The sequence below is a fragment of the Athene cunicularia genome (assembly GCF_003259725.1).
Source record: "Athene cunicularia isolate RWA chromosome Z unlocalized genomic scaffold, athCun1 chrZ_part2, whole genome shotgun sequence".
NCBI classification, from domain to species: Eukaryota; Metazoa; Chordata; class Aves; order Strigiformes; family Strigidae; genus Athene; species Athene cunicularia.
This window is the reverse complement of record NW_020799143.1, coordinates 2,943,383-2,964,625: the sequence shown is the minus strand read 5'-3', so window position 1 is coordinate 2,964,625 and position 21,243 is coordinate 2,943,383. Positions and strand designations below refer to the sequence as shown.

Genomic DNA, 21,243 nt, shown 5'->3' with positions numbered 1-21,243 from the left:
GCTTACATACAAGTTATTCAGCTGAGCAGGGAGAAAATCTTGGGTCAGCAAGATAATTTTGCACTCCCTGTTGGTAGGTGATGTTGGTGTCAGTAAGACCCTGTACAGGCAAGGTGATGTACTGTCTGCCTTCCCCAAACTACCCTTTGTCTGCTTTGTTTTCTTTTAGGGTGGAGGGACAGTAACATTCATATAAGAAACAACTGGACATGTTCCTTGTGTGCTGCCCTTAGAGCATGACCTAGCACTGTCCTAGTGGTTTGAATGGCCATTCCCTTATGGGAGACTCTGTGTACAGCCCAGTCCATAGCAATGCTATCTGCACATTGCTCCTTGGGCAAAAGTGGGTGTGTTGTTCTCAGGGGCAGGGGGAGGGTGTCAGGAACCACAGACAGCTGGTGCCAGCTGCATCCTCCATTGGGATACCTTCCCAACCATCTACCATCCCATGCACAAAGGCCCAGTAGCATGTAAGGGAATGCCTGGGAGAACATTTTCAAGAGAAACAAGAGGTAGATGGCTTCATGGAGGCTGCAAGCTGAGAGCAGCTTCAGGGTCCAGGTAAAAGCAGAAGAAAAATGAGGGTGAGTGGACTTCCCAATGACTGTACTAGACAACACTGGTTTATAAACTGTGGCTACACAGTGCTGTATGGTAACTGACTGTACCCATTTTGCAGAGTTAACAAGAAGTGGGAGAAAAGGATTGGAGGAAGTACTATGAAGGGTGTCAGTAACCTGAGAATGATGAGTGGAGACCCTCTTTGTTCTGACAGAGTTTGACACTGTGATTAAGTGAGATCTTTGCAAAAAGTGAAAAAGTGCATGTGTTGCAGTCAGAAGCCACAGCCAGTTCTCTTGATACTAGCTTTTATCACCTGTATGTTGTCAAATTTCCTGTCAATTCACTTCTCTTGTTCTATAATTTTAAAGTAAAACATTCTTTAGACAGCTTACTTTGAGAGGTTGTGCTTTAATTTGGTTTTAAGACTACAGTGTGGAAAATGCCTAATTTGTAAATTCTTTGTTGAACAGTGTGCCCAGTTCAGTCCATTTGTTGATGAGCTCACCGACTACACTACAAAAAGCGTCCTTGCAACACCCATTTTGAATGGCAAAGATTTAGTTGCTGTCATTGTGGCTCTTAATAAGATGAATGGATCACACTTCACCAGCTCTGATGAAACAGTAAGTGGTCAGTAGCTCAGTTTCTGTCAAGCAGTTGTCACTTTTGCCATGTAACAGAGACTCTTCAACACTAGGGATATTTGTTTTAGTGAAGTTTCACTGGTGCGCATTTCCCTTCAGGAGACTCACGGTCTAACAGAAGAGGATTATTATGAGGATGCTTATCTCAGAAATCTTTCAGGGAAGTTTCAGTGGGATAAGCCTCATCTCACACCAGTGCAAAGCAAAGCATTTATCCAGGGGAATTACCATGACGTTGCTAAAGGGCTGTTATGAAAGCTGGTCTACATGAGGCTGATTAATGCATTTGACTCAGACTCATTGTTTCTCTTTTCAGCTCTTTCTGAAGTACCTGAATTTTGCCTCCTTGAACTTGAAAATTTACCACTTGAGCTATCTTCACAATTGCGAGACTAGAAGGGGACAGGTAAGGGTGAAAATGCAGACTGGGTTGTATCTCAAAATTGAAAGAGTGCATTCTTCTGATTTCAAAGGTGTAGCTGATCTGCTTCAGAGATTTGTGTCTGAAGAGCAGAAAGAAAAAAGATGCCCTCATCTGCTTTCGGATACTGCTCCTTCCCCAGAGTCCTTTGTTAATGTCTCTTTCTGCTGCAGTTATCAAAACTGCAAGAGCTGACACAGTGGCAGGACTGACCTGTTTTGTTGAACTGAGTCTTTGAAGCTCTCTTGGAGCATTTAACCACTTCAGCCAGCAACACCAAGATATTTCCTGGAACAATTAAGAATGTGATATTTTTTCCTTATCTGCCTATTAAATATTGATATTGAATTTCTTTGTAGTGCCAGTAAAATGATTCTCATATTCCTGTTCTATTGCCTCCCTCAGTAGAAATTAACATAGATGAGGATTTTACAGTATTCTGAATTTAAAAAATTTCAGCCACTGTTCTTTTCTATGACTTGGATTATGAAAGGGCTGTCATATTTATTGGAAGGGATGTGAATCTATACAATCACTTCCTACAGCAGACAAGTGGTTGTCATTAAAGAGAGTATGCAATTGTGTCTATGTTTCATGGCAGCCATGCTCTTGCCTCCAGTGAGGGTTCCTGTAGGGGATAAAATCCTGTTTCAGCAAAATGTATGCAAAATGAAAGTTTAGAAGCTTTGGGGAAGCACTTATACTACTGATTGATTATCTCATGTGCTTTGTCTAATTTTTTTTCAGAAATAAAAAACATGAACGATGGCCAGTTGATATAGCCATCTAGTAATGCTGACTAATTCAACTAAAGTATAACTAGTGAAGGTTTATTCCTGTTGAGGGCCTAGCAGTAGGACTGGGGGAGGTAAGGAAGGGTCTAGAAAACCATGAGGTAGAAGGCACCACCCACAGGGTATCTGGTCTGGGGCTGAACCCAGGAGTCCTGTGTTCATATATCACTCCTGCATCAGCAGGTCCCACAGAAAGGGAGGAAAGCTAGAATGAGGTGCAAAACACACTACTAGTTCTAATAATTCTGTTGGCAGGCCTTTGGCCATCTAGATATAAAGGTCTGTGCAAGAGTTCATGTGGCTGTGTTCGACTTAAAAGTACCAGAGTACAGAGTAAGCAAATGACATTTTCAAAGGTGGTCTAGGATTTTAATACTACAAATCCCTACTGCAAAGACTGAGGGATACTGTAAGTAAAATGGCTTGTGTGAACACAGTTCAAACTGCTTTTGCTCAGATACTGTGTAAGAGTCTTCTAAGAAGACCATATAATATATCTTGCTCAACTTCTTTACATCATTCCATGAACTGGGCATTCTTCAGGTGTTTCTTTCAGACCTTCTCACTGGGCTTGTGGCTTTCAGCATTACTTATTGCATGCTGTAAAATGCCAAAAATAAACCACTGCTCATATTCCTCTAATGGCTTCTATGACAACACTACTATCCTACCTGATGTATGCTCAGAGGCCAGTGACATTGACCATCTCAGACTTTATAAGTGTGGCAGAGTCATCCCAATTTATGGATTACAGAGACTGATGTAGCTCAGAGTTGTCAAAAATGTCTAATAGTGTCCAGTGAAGAGGTGAGACCCATTTATCCTGGCTGTGGCCATGTAACAGTATTTCTTGTTCAAAACACAGGTCCAGTAAGCTTCAGGTAGCTGCTCTCAGTGCTTCTGAAGCACTGCTCCTCATGTCTTCTGGGCTCTGAAAGCAAAGCACACACATTCAGATACAGGGACACATGCAATAGCTGAGCTAGGCAGTTGCATAGATGACTTCCTTACCATTTCAGAGAAAGTCAACTTCTCTGTTAGGCCCACAAAGACCCTCCTTGTGCCACCAGAAATAGTTGCCTAATTCAATGCATAAACTCCATATTTACAAATGAAAAAGCGTAATAACAACAACTTCCTTAAGGGTACCTCTGCAGGGCATGGGATGGGGAAAATGATCATGATGTGCTGATGTGCACACAAAGCAGCTGTGCAAAGGCTTTGAGGAAATTTGGATATTTCTGACTCCAGCCTTTGAAACACTTCTGGTGTTAACTGGTTTTTGGATGCAAGATTTTACTTATGGGTATAAAATGTAAGTGGGGCTGTCTATCTATCTGGCAGTAGTAATTTTTCATGCTATATTTGTAAGAATGAATTTTTACATAGCACTCCATGATGACCTAAGTGTTCCTCAGAGTGTGTCTTTCCTTAGTAATTCCCAGTGTAAATAAGTAATGCTTTTACATTTTGCAGTATAGGTTGCCATTGCACTTTGCAGGAAACCCCAATTGTTTCCTTGTTACTCCAAATATATTTGAGAAGTCCAGGTCTCAAGGAGAGGCTATGCTTACACTTGGATTTTATCCTGCAGGTGCTGTTGTGGTCGGCTAATAAGGTTTTTGAGGAACTGACAGACATCGAGAGGCAGTTCCACAAGGCTTTTTACACGGTGAGAGCATACTTGAACTGTGACCGGTACTCAGTAGGTCTTCTGGACATGACAAAGCAGAAGGTGAGTGTTCACATGTGTGTTGTACATATTTCTGCATTGCTAATATCTACTAGGAGGTGATGTGTGGAGATAAGTTTTACTGGGGCAGCCAAAGTGCAAGAAAGTTTTGAGTTATTATTCCTGCTTTGGTTGGCATTTTGTTATTCCATTGTGTGAATTAAAAGTCTGGGATAAAGAAAAGAGTGGGAAATGAAAGAACTTATCACTGGAATGGGGCTGTTGAAGGAGCCAGAGACTGAGAAGACGAAGGAAGGGCAAACATGTTTGACCATGGCAATCCTGGTTAAAGCCTGCAACATAAGTACAGCCTCACAAAGTCTGTGGCTGTCAGAAGTAAGTGAGATACCTGTGGAAACCCCCAGCAACAAACCTTCCTCAAAGACTCACCCATGTGCTCATTATTCAGGCTTTTAGGTGAAATTTGACTTCATGAAAATAAGCTGACAGAAGCTAAATTACTTCTGCAGCTCTGAGTTGGTCTGATTGTTTGCACCTTTGGGAAGCTTTATTTGGGAGTTACACAACAGTCTTGTCACAGGAGCCCTACTTTATTCCATGGTCAGGCTGACTGAGGATACTATGAACTTTGATCTCTACCACTTTGCCAGAGCCTTTATAACACACTGTCTTGTGGAGACATATCTTAAAAGACCATCAGTGTGCTAAAGGTATTATGATCAGCATTACAGTATAGCCCAAGAAAAAAATTAAAAAAATTTTCTTTCACTTTTGCAAGCTAACTAGTACTAGATCGACCCTATGGTCACACTCTGGAAAATGAAGAACACATAAAATATTCACATAGCCATTTGTCCTGTGAGTACAGCCTGTGCTGTTCACTGAATGACGCAACATCCTGTACATAGTCAGTATATGACTATATACAGCCATACAATGCACCTTATACTTTCTGATTTAGATATACCATTCTGCTGCCTAGTATTGAACTATTCTTGTTATTTCATGCCTTGTTTACACAGTACCAAAACCAACGTAACAGAGCAGTGATTACTTTGAGGTTCAAGGCAGAAAGCACTTTTCTACTCTAAAAATACTTCTTTCATTTTAAAACCAGGAATTTTTTGACCTCTGGCCAGTCCTGCTGGGAGAAGTTGCCCCCTATTCAGGCCCTCGCACCCCAGATGGCAGGGTATGTGAGAATCATATTTCTTAAACTCTCTCTTGTCTGGCTGGATTGCTTCACCACTAATTTTAACAGCACTCTTCTTTTTACTTGTAGGAAATCGTCTTTTACAAGGTCATTGATTATATATTACATGGAAAAGAAGACATCAAAGTCATCCCGTAAGTGCCCAGTTTCTGTATGCTAGGTACTGACACAGAGTGTAGCTAAAACCAGGGTTCTGCATGATTTAAAGACATTCATGAGAAGATATGCAAAAGACTGAGTAAGAGAGCCAGAATGTAAGTTGGTACTTCAACTCACATTTCTGTAGGACAAAGATTTCCTCCAGGACACTGGGATTCTGGCTTGCAAGTCAGGCTCCAAAAGCCACTGCAACCAATAATTTTTTTTCAAAAGTAGGATGCCTGAAGTTTTGCCACTCTCCTTGCCAGGTTAAGACTCCTCCTCAGTGCCTTCTCTGTATCAGGGGTGAGCTTATCCAGATTGTTCTTCTGTTGAGGCACCTGCTGTTCCAATCCTGCCCCTCACCCGTCTGCTACCCTCTCATGATACCTTCCATGGTCACTCCTGCTCCCTGCCTGTCTTCCAGCTTCCTTGCTTCTCTCTTATCCTCCAGTCATTGATCCCATCTCAAGGTTACCTCTGGCCTTTCTTCCTCTCTTGACACCACACTGACACTCCCTCTTTCTGAAAACCACACTCTTTTCTTGACACTAAATTTTTCAGAGGAGCCTTGGGCACCTTGGACAAATCTGTCACAACAGGAGTTTCACCCATTTCTTGTCACACCACTTTGCATTGGTGTAAGTGCTGCAAGAAAGGTCCCGGTTGATTAGGTACAACAGTGTTCAAAATTTCAGGCTGGCAGACACTCTTAGTGAGGATCTTTCTTTTATCTTTCTCTGTGCTGATGGTCTGAAACATGGCCCCCACTCCTAGGAACACCTTTTTCTTAAGTCTCTGCACACTATGCTATATTATGAGTTATTCTGTATTGAATCCTTGAAGGAAAAGTGTTTGCTTATGTGAAAGATTTTTGCTTGCACACATGGGTCCTTTAAATGTAACAGGACTATTTAGTAACTGAGGGTGAAATGTGTAAACCTGGATTGTGCAATCAGTTGGATACATTTCAGCTCCATGATCATTCTTCAATAAAAGTATATCCTTAATTTCCCTTATGCCTTTTTCTTCCATTCAGAAATCCTACCCCGGATCACTGGGCACTAGCTACTGGACTGCCAACCTACGTGGCTGAAAGTGGATTTGTAAGTCCTTAGGATTCATCAAGGCTTTCTGAGATGATGTCATACTAACCCTGCTTTCTCATCAATTCAATTTTTTGTTTTGGTATTTAAACTTCTCATTGTCCGTATTGTAAAACTTTTTCTTTTGTGTAATCCCCTAGATTTGCAACATTATGAATGCTGCTGCAGATGAGATGTTTAAGTTTCAGGTACTGTGAAACATTCCAGTCCCATCAAGGATTCTACTTTGTTTGCAGACATGTAATTTAGAGTCAATATTAGGCATATAAATATTTCTTTAGCCTGTAGTTTTGATGTAAAATGGGAGTGCTGATGTATTTAGAAAACACATTAAGTACATGGTGTCTTTCTGCTTGCTATTGCTTCAAGGAAGGTCCTCTAGATGACTCAGGATGGACTATCAAAAATGTTCTCTCCATGCCAATAGTTAACAAAAAGGAAGAAATTGTTGGCGTTGTTACATTTTATAACAGAAAAGATGGGAAACCATTTGACGAACAGGACGAGACCCTCATGGAGGTATAGTTCCTTGCTGCGGCTTAAAGTAGTTCATACAGCTGAGAGAGGTCATTATTGCTCATTGTACACCTGTAAAGCATCACCCAGTGTTCTGCAGCTAAGTTTCTTTGTTGCAGATAGAGGTGTTATGCATCAGCTTCAAAGTTTTGAAAGGAACTATATTTAATACTGGGTTCTTTCAGTCTTGGAAACCCAGCGGCATTCTCATCATTTTCTTTCAGCATTCTTGGATTGGACACCTAGCCATGAACAGCTACTATGTACTAACATGACCATTCATGTGTTCATACACATGACAACTGGCTCACACTGGCTGGCCAACTCCCTTGAGAAATTACATAAAAATTGTGTGGCTAAGATACAAAAGGTGGCCAGCTATTGAATCTACCAAGAGAAGCTGTAATTAAAGACCTTGCTGCTCAGAAATGCTCCTATACTAGATTAAATCAAGTATAGGCATTCAGCTCTTGGCATCTGTTATCAATCAGAATGTTGCCTGAAATAGACTTTTCTTAGCAAATAAAAAGACTGTGGAGAGAAAAAAAAAATCAGTTTGAATTGGCCACTGGACAGCAAACAAGTTGAAAGCAAACACAGGGTGTGAGTAAATATATGTGAAAGTTGATGAGACCTCCTTGCTCTCCCTTTGATACAAGGGTTCCTGACATGCTGTCACCATTGTGACACCAGCCTTTGCATAGGCATGGAGACACTTGCAACAACACAGAAATAGCTTGCCATATGCTGAACTGGACAGAGGGTCCTCAAAACTTCACAGCATGGATGCTCTGGAGATCTAAGCAGATTCAACAGCTGTAGAGCTGCTCTGCTAAGGAGCAAGTAGCAGTTGGGAGCAAACACAGTGTTGCTCATTGCTAGACTTGTGGCCAAAGTGGAGTTTGTGTTTCTCTAAAAATGTATCATGAAGTGTTATATTTCTGTGTCTTTGAGGAACAGATGTTTTTGTTATTTCACCATTTCCTTCTTTTTCCCTCACCAAGTCCTTGACACAGTTCCTAGGCTGGTCTGTACTCAACACAGACACATATGATAAGATGAACAAGCTGGAGAACCGGAAGGACATTGCTCAGGATATGGTGCTCTACCATGTGAAATGTGACAAGGACGAAATCCAGGAAATTCTGGTAATGCCTCACGATGTGCAGCACACTGCCAAGTGTACTGGTCTGGCCTGTGACTTACAGCACAGACACAGGTCTCTCATCCCATGGAAATGCTTCAAGCACCTGGGGCCTCCATTACTGCATAGCAGTGGAGCAAGTCTCTGTTTTGTCTCTGTGGTCTGCCCTCCACCTCAGCATGCTATCATACTGTGTCCTTTTTAATTTCCTCACCAAAGTAAGTGTGCTCATGGAGGTGCTACTCAAGGCATGGCTGTAGGGGTGGAAGAGGATCTGATTTATTCTCCAAAACCTCCTTAGTGCAGAGAATGTGGACTTAGAGGACCTAGTTGGATCACTGGCTCTAGGGGAACATTTGCAAGTGAGGAAAACACATACCAAAATTGAGGAGAGGGAGAACATTTTTACCAGGAAGAATGTGTTGTAAGACCAGAAATAGAAGTAAGGTCCAGTAAGAAAACACAATTTGCATGTGACAGCTGCCCTAGGTTGCCCTAAAGCTGCACAGTGCAAAGTCCAGTGCAGTTCAGCCATCAGTTTAACACATTCATGTTCTTTGCAGCCAACACGAGAAAAGCTGGGAAAGGAGCCAAGTGAATGTGAGGAAGAGGAGTTAGCAAGCATCCTGGTAAGAGCATTGTACCACTGGAATGGACAGCCCGGGCAAACAAATATTGCCTGGGTGGAAGCAGGGAAGAGGTTCCAGTGTTGACACACTGGTGGTACACGTTGACTGGGCACTTGGTGAAGGGTGAAGGCAAAGCATATCCTGCCCTCCTCTGTCATGTGAGTTTGAGGTTATTATTATCAGGTGGCAGCAAACACCTTCCCCAGCTTCCAGCAACTGCCTGTTCCCTGCCACTTTATCTCCAGCTTGACTCACCATGCACTTTTTTCTCCAGAGTAAATATGGAGGTCTGTAAGTCTTCCCCTTTAAGACCTGTCAAGTTTGGACAACTGTGCCAAATCAACAAGAAAAGTGCTTAACATAAACCAAGAAATGTTTCTTGCCCTTGTCCAAAAATGCACTCCCTGTTCCCCCACTAATGGGGTTATCATGAAAAGCTGCATTTCAGTCTATCTGTATGTTATATTCTAAAATGAACAGTTGCCAGCAGTATTAGATGGTTCAATTTTTATTAAGCAAAAACATTCCAGGTATTTCTAGGGATGGCATAAGTAACCCACAGTAACAAACCATTCCACTTCTCTTACAGAAAGAACAACTCCCGGGGCCCACCAAATTTGAAATCTATGAGTTCAGGTTCTCTGATTTTGACTGCACCGAGCTAGAGCTTGTGAAGTGTGGCATACAAATGTACTACGAGCTCGGCGTGGTGAAAAAGTTCCAGATCCCACAGGAGGTAGGAGCTGGTAACATCCAGGGACCCCCATCTTGGACGGCCAGCAGACTCACCAAGCGGCTGAGGTCTCCATGTATGCCATGCACTGCCCATGAAGCAGCCAGAGGTCTGGGTTCATGGGGGCTTGCGGAGACAGAAGCATGCATCCTGAGCCCCCTCACCCCACTGAGGGCAGAGAACCCCCTCTCAAAGACCCTGGTCGCTACATGCGGGTTTGGAGCATGAAGCTGGCCTCTACTGCTCTGCACTGTCTGCTACAGCTATGAGTTTGCTACTGGATCCATCTAAATGGGGGCTAAGCCATGCAAAAATATTGCTTGTACTTGCTGTGTCTAATGCCACTCACAGCCGCAGTGTAAAAGCACAGTTTCCAGGCACAACACGGGGCAGTGCATACTTGTGTGCATGTTTCGCTGCTTACAGTATGCTCCTTATAGGTTTCAGCCAATGTAGGCTGAAACCCACACTGGTAGGTCCCTCTGCTTTCCTTTCCTGTACAAACACGGATGTGCCTTCATTTGGTGCAGCTGGTACCAACTTCCTGATTGTTTGCAACAGGATTGGTGTGACCCTATGGGAACAAGGACCCCATAGCCCGTGATGCGCAAGTTCACGGCCTTTGCCACAGTTCAAGCCCCTGTAGGACTTGTGAAACTGGAATTTCAGCAGCTCTGCTACTCCCCAAGGGATTTCTGAGCACATCATGTGAGGTTTATTTCCATCTAGTGGGATCTGGGGGTAACTGCAGGAAGGGTTTCCACCCCGGAAAGGCAGTCCCTGGGAAGTAGGAGAGAAGTGGAGGGCTCTTAATGGGAATTACTTCTGTGCTTCTTACTTATAGTACATCAGTGTCAAAAAATACGCAACATGCCTACTCTGGATCAGCTAAGCCCTGTTGTGAAAAGCAGTCATTCTTTGTTGCTACCTGGGCAGTTGAGATTTTTTAAAATGTATACTCATCCATTAATTATTTGCTCTCTAATGAGAAAACCTATATAGCTACAAGAGGAAGTATACATGGAGAAGTAGAATGCAGAAGGAAAAAAGAGTTTGTTGTTTAATGTTGTCTAATTATTTGGGTGATATAAACACCACCCATCTCTACATCTATGGAGCCATATCTCTCAAAGAGAGATATAGGTAAATCACAAGACATGTGAGGGACAAATCTTACAAGTGGCAACATAGAGAAACACAGAAATCCAATAAATTCACAAACAGTAGGATGAAATCTCTTTTCCTATACACATTGCTGTTTCTTGTTTGCCCCACATGCATTTCTGTGATTTTATTTTTCTTTATAAAAAAATTATATATATATATATATAAGAAAGCACAGAGCTGTATTTTAGTATCCCCTTTAGCTCTCCACTAGGCTTTACTCTAACAACACCATCAGCGAAGCCTGATGACATTACAGCTTCTAATTCCTTTCTGGGGCCACCTTTGTAGAGCTGGTCTGAAACTCATCCATTATTTCTTTTGGTGGTCTTTATTGCAAGAGCAACACACAGCAGCTTCATCACACAAACTAATATCCTCTTTCCCAATTTTCAGGTTCTGGTAAGGTTTGTGTACTCCGTCAGCAAAGGCTACCGGAAGATAACTTATCACAACTGGCGCCATGGCTTCAATGTTGCGCAGACCATGTTCACACTCCTGATGGTAAGGCAACACCACCCCAGTTAATGCTGTGGCAAGGTTTTATTTACAGGAGATCTGTTGCACTCTGGATCTCTATGCAGGGCTCCTTTTGAATCTTGGTGTAAGATAAGAGTTTGTCACTCCAAACACAGGTCCTGCTAAAGGAGGTCTCCATTTGCCTTAAATGACAGTCTTTGCATTACACTTAAAGTCACTGTCCAGTAAATGGAGTGCTTTAATTCTCACAGGTGCAGACTTGTCTGGTGTTGAATAGCCTCTAGATTAAACCCTTCTGCAGGGAGAGGAGAGACACTACAGGATTTCCCTTTCTCCAATAGTTTCTGACAGTAAGAGCCAGGCTGGATTTAGCTGACTGGGATGAAGACAACCTCATGCTTTCCATTTCCAGGCAGGACAGGCACAGGTGTAAGTCTATCCCTAGTGTGAATAAGGCAAGCACAATTTCTCACAGGCTTTCAGGGCAACAGATGCCTCAGCAACAAAAATAGGTGTCAGACTGCTGCTCCACACCAGGGATAGACCAGCACCAGGACCCAGGGCAGAAGGTATGGCCCACACAGCTGGCAGCAGAATTACACCTACTACCCTGGACAATCCTTTGGGCAATTCAGCTTAGAGACCTCATTACCTAGAAAGATGCAGAGCCCCTTTGCAAAGTATTTTGTGTCCAGTGACTGAAGGGGTGCTTAATGAAGACCTGAGTGCCCCCAGGGCACAAGGCTGCTGTAGGAGCAGGTAGCCAGCATCACAGGTGGACATCAAGCACATATGCCCAACACACATACCTACCTGAGTCTGAAACGTTTTGTTTCCAGCTGCTTCTCCATTTTAACACAACTGTATTGTGTGTTGCATTTATCTTCCCAAGTATTTCAATGAGGAGTTTCCCAGCACAGAGCAGCCAAAACTCAGTACCTTTTCCTGTAAGAGATACTAACAGATAACCTGCAAATTCTCACCCTCTAGACTGGCAAACTGAAGCGTTACTACACAGACCTCGAAGCCCTTGCAATGGTAACTGCTGCTCTGTGCCACGATATTGACCACAGGGGAACCAACAACCTTTATCAAATGAAGTAAGCACTTTCCTACCATTTCAAACTATTTCCTGTTGCTCACCCATGGAGTGGGATCAGGTTGTGGTAACACCAAACTCCAGTACAGCTCTGTTTTATACACAGGGGTAACAACCTTCTTTTGTAAATAACCTTGCTTTGCAGCTTGCTACAGCACTTGTGTTCTGCTTTGGCCACCGGGGAAACTGGAATTTTGCAGTGCTCTCTGGGGCTTTCTTTATCTCCTTTGGTTAAAGCAACACTCTACATTACCATTACAGGGTGGAACAAGTGCAGCACAGGTATTTAGTAGCCTGAGCATCATAGGAGACATAGGGTGCCACCAGCAGCATCCTGGACATAAGAAGCCTACTTTTTGCTGGAAGGTATCTATGGAGAAAGCTCCATGGTACTGCTCTCATCACCTGCAGAAACAAAACACCTGTGAGGGTGTGAGGGTGCCGCTCCCAGTAGGTAGTTACTAGCTATAGAAAAACTGTTGCATGATTTCATTGACCAGTCAAGCCTCAGTTTTTCACTTAAAATAGTGTTAGGTCACAGCTCTTCTGTAATGCTTGCTGGCTATACTTGTTTTGTGGAGCTCTGGAAAAATGTAAGTAAAGCTGCCTGGTGTTTTGGGTACAAGAGGGTTTTGCTTTTCAGCTAAGAAAGTGTTCAACAACTTCTGTTTTTTCTGTTACCATTACTAGATACCAGCATGTAGTTATTCAGAAATTAAACAAGCTTACTATGCTTAATAAAACAGTCCAGTCATAAACAATATTTTGGGTGAAATTTGTAATGAGCAGACTGTTTCATACAGTGTCCAAATAGTTTTAAGGAGTGTCACAGAAGTCTTTACTAGACTGAAATCATCAGCTATTAAAAGTATTGCTCTTTGTGACAAAATTAAATATAATACAGGACACTTATTTTTAAGTGCTACACTAACATCTTTAATTTTTTCTTTATGCAACCAGATCTCAAAATCCTTTAGCTAAACTTCATGGATCCTCAATTTTAGAGAGACATCACTTGGAATTTGGAAAATTCTTGCTCTCTGAAGAGGTTGGTAATGAACTGTCATGTAAGGACATGAATAATTTACTTTCAGGGAAGGTTTTTGGCAACAACAGAGATGCCACAAGACCTTTCTCTGGTTTGGATGTCTGAGGAACTACAGCTGTACTCCCCAAGTACTCTATGCTGATTTAGGACCAATACACATAGGCTTCCTAAATGCGTCACTTGGTTTCTTCAGAAGCCATATCATTATCCCCACAGAAATATGTTAAATACAGGATTGTCCTCCTGGAGCCCCTCTGGCAGGGCCAAGCCTGACACACTCTCCCAGCTGACTTTTCCTTTCGGGTAAATTCTCACTGGGGACAAGAGACAGGGTTTGGGCACATACTACGTAACAAGCTTCAGGACACTGACCCTGTTCAATGAACAAAAGGGGAGTCTAGGCATCAACATATGGTGAATGGGGCTCACAGTCCTTACACCTTAGGGGAGCAAGCTGTAGCTATTAAAAAAAAAAAAAAAACCAACAAAACAGTGAGCACATTTGAGAAAGGGAGATGGCCAGGAACTGTCAACAACACAGTGCTTGGATTCTGTAGCTCCCTTTGCTTTGCTTTTCAGTCGCTGAATATATGTCAGAACCTCAACCGCAGACAGCATGAACATATGATTCACCTGATGGAAATTGCTATTATAGCAACAGACCTGGCACTCTACTTCAAGTAAGTCGGTCACCTATGCTGTGTGTGAAGGGCAGAATGAAGCTGGTATTTTACAAAGGCAAAACGATGTTTTGCTCTGAGACACAACCAACACCCCCCCACCCCCCCACCCCCCCATGCAGCAATCCTTTTCACAGACACTGGCTCTGGGAGGCTGCCTTTTAAACTGACATCAGAGCTGGTGGGGAGAACTCAAACTATTCAAAAGAATTTTGAACATTTACTCATTAGATCACATACGTGACTTTTTAACTCTCTATTTCTAACAAGGCAGTGCTGCATCATCCCCTAACAGAAAGGAATGTTTTACCTAGAACTTCAGCACTAAAAATACTCAGAAATGGTGAATGGACTGGACAGGACTACATTAACTTCTCTGGGAGAGCAGTTCAACCCAAATAGCAAGTGGTCCATTGTAGGTGAATATCCAGTTCATAATCTATTTCACAGCCCAAAGCCAAAAATGCCAAACATCTTCAAGCAGCATGTGCTGACATTCTGGAACATAAAGCTGGAATTCAACAACATATGACTTCCTAATTAGCAAGGAATCTTCAAAATGTTCTTTCAAAATATGAAGCCAAGACCAGAGACTGCTTCTGTCTTTTGCACTGAAGAATGATAATGCAAAATATTAACAGTCCATAAAAAAGGAATGTGAGGGATGGTGCAAATACTCAGTCCTCTTACTCTGGAGGTAGGGTGCCTGTATGGGAGCAGGTATCACAGCTTCCTTACCAGGTCAGAACAAGATGGTCTTTGCCCTCCTTGGTCCATGGTCTTCAAAAAAACGGCTTGTTGAGATCAGATCCAGGCAAAATGATACAGAGAGAACACGTGCACAAGTTTCTTTGTGGATCTGACCTAAATGTCTTCTCTGCTAGCATCAAAACATCTGATTTTTCCAGATTTCATGCCACTCAAAACATGGGTTTGGTGTGTATAAACTCCTCCCCAGAATTTGCTACATATATTTAGATATATAAATATGCTTAACAGGGTCAGACTAAGTATATAATGTGAAGTAGCTTTACAAATACTCCAGCCAGCAAAAAGTTTCTGCAGTTTGCTTAACATTCAGGGAAAAGCCTTCTTTTGCTGCCAACAAAGGTGGAAGCATTTCTCAGCTAACATAACTTTCAGTAGCTCACACTTTCAAGTTCTTGCTCATGTCTCACCACTATACTTATTTTTAAGGCATTTACAATAGTTACCCCTACTTAAGAGAAGCGGGTGATGGTGCTTGATTTTGTTGGGGGCTTCCCTGAGGACCTAAATGCTAGGACAGCAACTACTGGAAACCCTTCTGAAAGGGTTATCAATACCAGAATTGGCCACCTGCTTTAACACATTTATTTCCTTGTTTTGAATGTGGTTTTTTGTTGTTTTTGTTGTTTTTTTTTCCCCTCAAAGAAAGAGAACAATGTTTCAAAAGATTGTTGATGAGTCCAAGACATACGATAGCGTGACTGCCTGGACTGAATATCTGTCTCTGGAGATAACAAAGAAAGAGGTTGTCATGTAAGTAATTGGTTCTGGAAAGGTTAGGGTTGTGGTCACCTGTTGAGAGCTCTAGAACATGCCTTGCACTGCACTTAATGCAAAACCAGCACGTGATACATTACTGTCCACTCAAATCTGATCTTCTGGAAAAGCAGGGAAAAAAGCTTAAAGTGCTCTTTTGTCCAGATAAGTGACTGGTTTTGGGGTGCCCTTCTGGTCATACACTCCTAATGAGATGCAGGATCCCTTCTGGTGATATACTCCTACCAGACCACCCTGTAGGCCACAAGCAGGGACAGGCTGCAATTACAGACCTACAGGAATTCATTAGTTGTTCTTCCCAGTAGCCACTAATCTGAGTTCCACAATGCTGTTCTGACTGGACAGACACTTCATAGGACACTCTTCAATGACAGTGAAGTGCACCCACAACCTGCACTGCTACACCTCCATGAGTGAGCCAAAGCTATTACTCCAAATTTAAGAAGTTCATCCCAGCAATGACTAAAGCAGCAAACATCCTAGTGTTGGAAGCAAGCAGTTCCCCAGTATAAACCCATTTTAATCAAGAGAGCAATCCTTGATGAGTGTCCCAGTCAGTGCCAAGGCTGTTGCTTTCTTTACCTATTACTTCAGCAGGGTCTGGGGTTAACTGGCACAGTACTGGGGCATGAACATCCTGAGCCTGCAAGAGGTAGGGTGGAGTCTGTAGAGAAGAACCTAATTTCTTTCTTGTTTTTAGGGCCATGATGATGACCGCCTGTGATTTGTCAGCAATCACAAAGCCTTGGGAAGTCCAGAGTAAGGTCAGGCGCTTGATAAATTGTTAGATTTCTCTAGCTTGTACTTCAAAGTAATGCAGTTTCCTAAGCTACCTAGAAGCTGAATCAAAGTCTCCTGCCAAAACTACCAAAAGAACTTTAGAATAACTATGGTTCTGACGGATAAACCAATCTTTAAGATTGTAGTTGTGAATTCTGTAGAAAACTCATGTTTACAGAAAAAGAAAATAAAAGTAAAAAACCCAGGTATTTAGCTTCTTGGGTTACAGTGGGGTTTTTTGCATATAACATATGAGTCGGGTTTTTTTTCCTACAGCAATATCTGCTGTTTGCTCTGTTGTTTGATTTCCTTTAGGAGTTCCTTCCTAAAATGTACTTGGGCATTTGCTAAGTGAGAAACATTAACATTTAAAAGAGGATAAAAGAAATAAAACCTACCTTACTGTTCAGCATGGAGAAAGAACTGAGAAAATCATAATAGGCAGCCACAAATGTGACCAAGAGACAAATCCATGAGGGGCTCACACTGGAAATACTTTTTAATAGATGAGCAATGCACTAATGAGCTCCAGTGCAATAGGGTTATTGAGCTGTCAGTACACGGGTGCAATCCCATTGCCACTGCTCCCTTTCCCAGGAGAAAGGCTGGGGCTGGGTTTGGACATGAAGCAACAGAGGGGCTAGAAGTGAGATGTGCTTCATGCTGGATTTCTAAAGTGCATCACGTTATAATGCTGAAGTCGGTGCTAACTTTTCTTTTTCCCTCCTTGGCAATGTAGGTAGCTCTCCTGGTAGCAGCTGAGTTCTGGGAGCAAGGAGACTTAGAAATAAGTGTCCTTCAGCAACAGCCTATTGTAAGTACCATGCGAGAGTCAGACGGTTCAGAGTCTCAGCAGAGACTTACTACAAGCAATGCTGCTTTCAGAGCTTTGTGAGTCTTCCTGAAATCACCATGACTACCAAAATCCATCAGAAAAGTGGGTACTCAGCTAGGGAAGACCCTCTGTGATAAAGCTTCTTGTCCAGCTCTCCATGTAGTTTCATGGGTACCACTGGCTCTGAATTAGCAAGGAGTGACTGTTTCCCTGGAGGCTTTGTGCTGGTCTCTTGCAGGGAAAAAAAAAAAAAAAAAAAAAAAAAAAAAAAAAATTAAATACATACATCATAGAGGAAAGCAGAGTTTCTGATAAAGAGAAAAAATATAGAAACAAACCTGATTGAGTCCAGAAATTATTTCTGGAATAAATGGAAGTGTGTGAAAGCAATGTTTCTTAACATATTTTTTTCTGCTGTAAGAACATGCTTAAATTTGGCATTGAAAGAGCCAAGAGTCATTCCTTGATGTGGTCTCCACCTGTGTGGTTTGGATTTTCTTTAAGTAGACTTTCATATACACCCTCTACCCACAGAGGCATCACAAATGATACAATAAGAAACAAGGTCTTATAAAAATGTAATTTCACGTTCAGTTATGTTTTAGAGAATTGAAAACCTCTTCAGCACTTTATAAGATGAACCTTCTCTCAAGTATCTAGTTGAGAGGCACAAGGGAAAACTCTGTCCTCCTCTCTGTCCATAGATAGACATTGAAAGAGCTGTGTAAAATTTCTGCTAAAATGGCAGAAGAAATGAGCTCACTTCACTCCTCTGCAGCAGAGGAAGAGGGCTGTGATGGACAGCATTTATGGACAGCATGGCAGAACTGCCAGGCTGTTACAACAAGGCAGTTTTGGGGAGAAAGTAGAGGTGTGCATTTCACTGAAGTGTTCTCATAAATCATATTGAACCTGTGTCCTCCCACAGCCCATGATGGACCGGAGGAAAGCTGCTGAGCTTCCAAAGCTTCAAGTGGGTTTCATTGACTTTGTGTGCACGTTTGTCTATAAGGTAAGCAAAGTGAAGCCTTGCACACCCCATCCTTCTCAACACGGGTTCAAATCCCAGGTGAGTGAGTCCTGGTGCAGCAATACCACTCATGGGGAAAGGGACAGATAGAGGACACAACAGCTGGCCCTTCTGGGGCATTGCAGCATGGTTCCTCTTTGTGCTGTTAATGCTTCCCCTGCATGAGCCACCCTGGGAGGTGAGGTGTCAGGGTCCATCCTGGGGTATGATGGACGAGCACTACCTTTGCACTGTGTTGCACTGATGGGTGTGTTTTGGTTAGGAATTTTCCCGTTTCCATGAGGAAATTCAGCCTATGCTTGATGGGCTGCTGAACAACAGAAATGAGTGGAAGACCCGTGCTGATGAGTATGATGCAAAAATGAAAGCTCTGGAGGAAGAGAAGAAAAAAGAGGAGGAGAAGATGGCTGCAAAGAAAGGTCAGAAACATTACTTAGTGTTTCATTCCCAAACTATACTTAGCTTTTCATTCTTAACTCAAAAACATACTTAGGTGATACTGTCCCAGATCTGCAGCAAGCTTTGCTGACATGGCAGAGTCACATGCTCAGAACAAGTTTCCTCAGTCTTGCTTCACTGGCAAGGTTCAAGACACCTTGTTTTCAAACCTGACACCATTACAGGCTGTCAAAAAGGCCACCTGCTTAAATGCCCAGGAGTTAGTGGCTGAGAAACTAGTGTGGCTACTTTCAGCATGAGCACCCATGCAAGTGGGGACAGCAGAAAGTCCTCTGCAGTGTATGTAAGTCCCTGAAAAAGAGCAGGGAGTCATCCCTTTGTACACAGAGGCTGTGGCCAATGTGCTAACCAGCAGGTCATGAAGCAAAAGGAGTTAAAAGCTAACATGCTCCTAGGGAAAACACTTGAGGAATTACAGTTCATCTCACTTCTAGCCCAGATTAAGTATTACCTAGAAGCAAGCAGCAGTAGTAGTACCCAGTAGCAATTTATTTTGGCTGAATAAATTTTTCTTCTTCTGTGGGCCCAGCACTGAAATCCATTAGCTGCAGTCAGCATTGGGTGAAAGCTTGTTTGATAGCCTGAGGATTCGTTTGACTCTTAGAAAGGTGGAAGCAGAAGGCCCTCCTGGCCTCTCTCAAGTGTCTGAGCAAATATCTGTCAGAACTTGGTGCCTCCACTCCACAGAGACTCCACTGATCTGAAGTTCACTTTTGTTCCAAACTGGATCAAAATCCCAACAGCCCACGGGGTGGACATTCCTCAAATGACACAGTTTAGAAATTATTAAGAGTTGTCTAGATGCCTTATCTCAGTTTCATTCACAGTAATTGACTTAAAATAACAAAAAGTGCTTTAGCTATGATATGGAAAGTTCCTGAAGAATTATTTCATGACTAAATAACTGGTATTTAAGTGAGGAAGGTTTCTGCTAACTAAAATACTCTTTCCAAGCAGCCTTACATGTATGATTACTTTGCACAGCAGACAGCCCTAGATATAGGTACCATAGGTATGCCTACATTGATCACTAGACAACCTAAAGTGCTAAAAAACTCATGTAATGACTGAGAAGGACATTTATGGCTGTACCTCTAATTCTGTGTTTCTTTTTACATGGCAGATGGAATAACCTGTAATGGAGGAACAGCTCCAGCTTCCAAAACCTGTAGCATACTTTAGATCTATTATCAATGCAATACATGCCACCCAAAATGAGAATGCCCATGCTTTTTTTTAAAAAAAAAAAAAAAATATTAATGGCATATATACACATTCCTGATTGGACTGTTCTGCTAATTTAATTAGGCTTATGACCAACCAGGGAAGGGCTAGATCTCGTTTGCCTTAATTGCATCTCTTCCTGATGGTGAGGAGCCAGTTCTGTCCTGTCTCTTGCTCCATTTAATGCACCTGATGTCAGATGGCATATGGCAAGTCAGAACAACATTTGGCCCAATAAATCAGGTTGCATGACTATGGAAGAGCATTTCTCCTGCACTGAAACACTTCTTACCCCAAAGCTGATGGGGCCAGTTGAATTCATATCCTGCTCCATATAACCCCATGTGATTGACATTGTATGCAACCATAGCCCACAGAGTAGGAAAACTGAAGAAGAGCCAAATTTATAATATCTAAGCCTGTAACTGTTAGGATATCAGAAATAAATCTGTGGGTAGGCATAAAGCATGAAAACTGACCATAGCAAACCTTTGAACTGCTCTAAAATGTTACGATTCTATGTAAATCCAAGAAACTCTCAGAGAGATACTAGTTCTGCACTCACTTCAAGAAGTTGGATAGTTGCTACTCTAAAGCATGGAGCCATTCCTGCAAGACCCAGTAGCTGCCATCTTCATGAGCAGGACCACACTGTGTGCTAACCGAGTCTTCAGTAAAACGTGTTTGTATGTAAGAAGACAGTGTTATCATTACCTATTACTGTTCCAGTTATGGTTACCCAGGCAACCTGAATCATGGCATCTTCTAAATTTGTTCTGTTTTGCCTCGTAATGCCAATGTTATTTAATGCAGTCCTCTTCCGACCAGTACCAATGCTCCTTCCTTTCCTCCTCCTGTTCTGAGATGTCTGTTTTTTAGATTCCTGTTCAGACTTTGAAAGACTGATGACTTGTACACTTTTACTTCAGATAAAAGTTAGTTTTCATGTTTATTCATGTAACCATATTAGAACATTCAATTACATTCTTGTAGCAGTAGAGACACCATTCTCTGCTCCTCTCTCTCTCTTTCTCTTCTTCTTTTTTTTTTTTTTTTTTTTTTAAGTGTTTGGAGATCTGTTTTGCTGGGGATTTTCTTCTTCTTCTTCTTCTTCTTCTTCTTCTTCTTCTTCCTCTTATTCTTATTCTTATTCTTATTCTTATTCTTATTCTTATTCTTATTCTTATTCTTATTCTTATTCTTATTCTTATTCTTATTCTATTATTCCTGCTACCTTCAGTGCTTTTACCCTTCAGTATCTTGTTTTGCATTACAAAAATACTGCAAGTAAAAGGAAAACTAGA

At 42.1% G+C, this 21,243-nt stretch overlaps 1 protein-coding gene and 1 long non-coding RNA gene across 2 annotated transcripts in view; one reads left to right on the top strand and one right to left on the bottom strand.

Annotated features, from left to right (window-relative positions):
• LOC113490050 overlaps positions 1-18,148 on the bottom strand; it is a 27,594-nt gene extending 9,446 nt beyond the window's left edge. The window contains exon 1 of the long non-coding RNA XR_003400139.1: positions 17,509-18,148. This is a non-coding gene — a long non-coding RNA (uncharacterized LOC113490050). The remainder of the gene's footprint in view (positions 1-17,508) is intronic.
• PDE6B (phosphodiesterase 6B) overlaps positions 1-21,243 on the top strand; it is a 23,309-nt gene extending 2,066 nt beyond the window's left edge. The window contains exons 2-22 of the mRNA XM_026866178.1: positions 1,035-1,187; positions 1,525-1,614; positions 4,018-4,158; positions 5,234-5,308; positions 5,399-5,463; positions 6,507-6,573; positions 6,714-6,761; positions 6,943-7,092; positions 8,094-8,237; positions 8,797-8,862; positions 9,452-9,598; positions 11,156-11,263; positions 12,230-12,339; positions 13,299-13,386; positions 13,966-14,066; positions 15,480-15,587; positions 16,312-16,375; positions 17,131-17,205; positions 18,155-18,238; positions 18,519-18,675; positions 19,839-21,243. Coding sequence (XP_026721979.1) covers positions 1,035-1,187; positions 1,525-1,614; positions 4,018-4,158; positions 5,234-5,308; positions 5,399-5,463; positions 6,507-6,573; positions 6,714-6,761; positions 6,943-7,092; positions 8,094-8,237; positions 8,797-8,862; positions 9,452-9,598; positions 11,156-11,263; positions 12,230-12,339; positions 13,299-13,386; positions 13,966-14,066; positions 15,480-15,587; positions 16,312-16,375; positions 17,131-17,205; positions 18,155-18,238; positions 18,519-18,675; positions 19,839-19,897 — 2,100 coding nt within the window. The 3' untranslated portion in view covers positions 19,898-21,243. The remainder of the gene's footprint in view (positions 1-1,034; positions 1,188-1,524; positions 1,615-4,017; positions 4,159-5,233; positions 5,309-5,398; positions 5,464-6,506; positions 6,574-6,713; positions 6,762-6,942; positions 7,093-8,093; positions 8,238-8,796; positions 8,863-9,451; positions 9,599-11,155; positions 11,264-12,229; positions 12,340-13,298; positions 13,387-13,965; positions 14,067-15,479; positions 15,588-16,311; positions 16,376-17,130; positions 17,206-18,154; positions 18,239-18,518; positions 18,676-19,838) is intronic.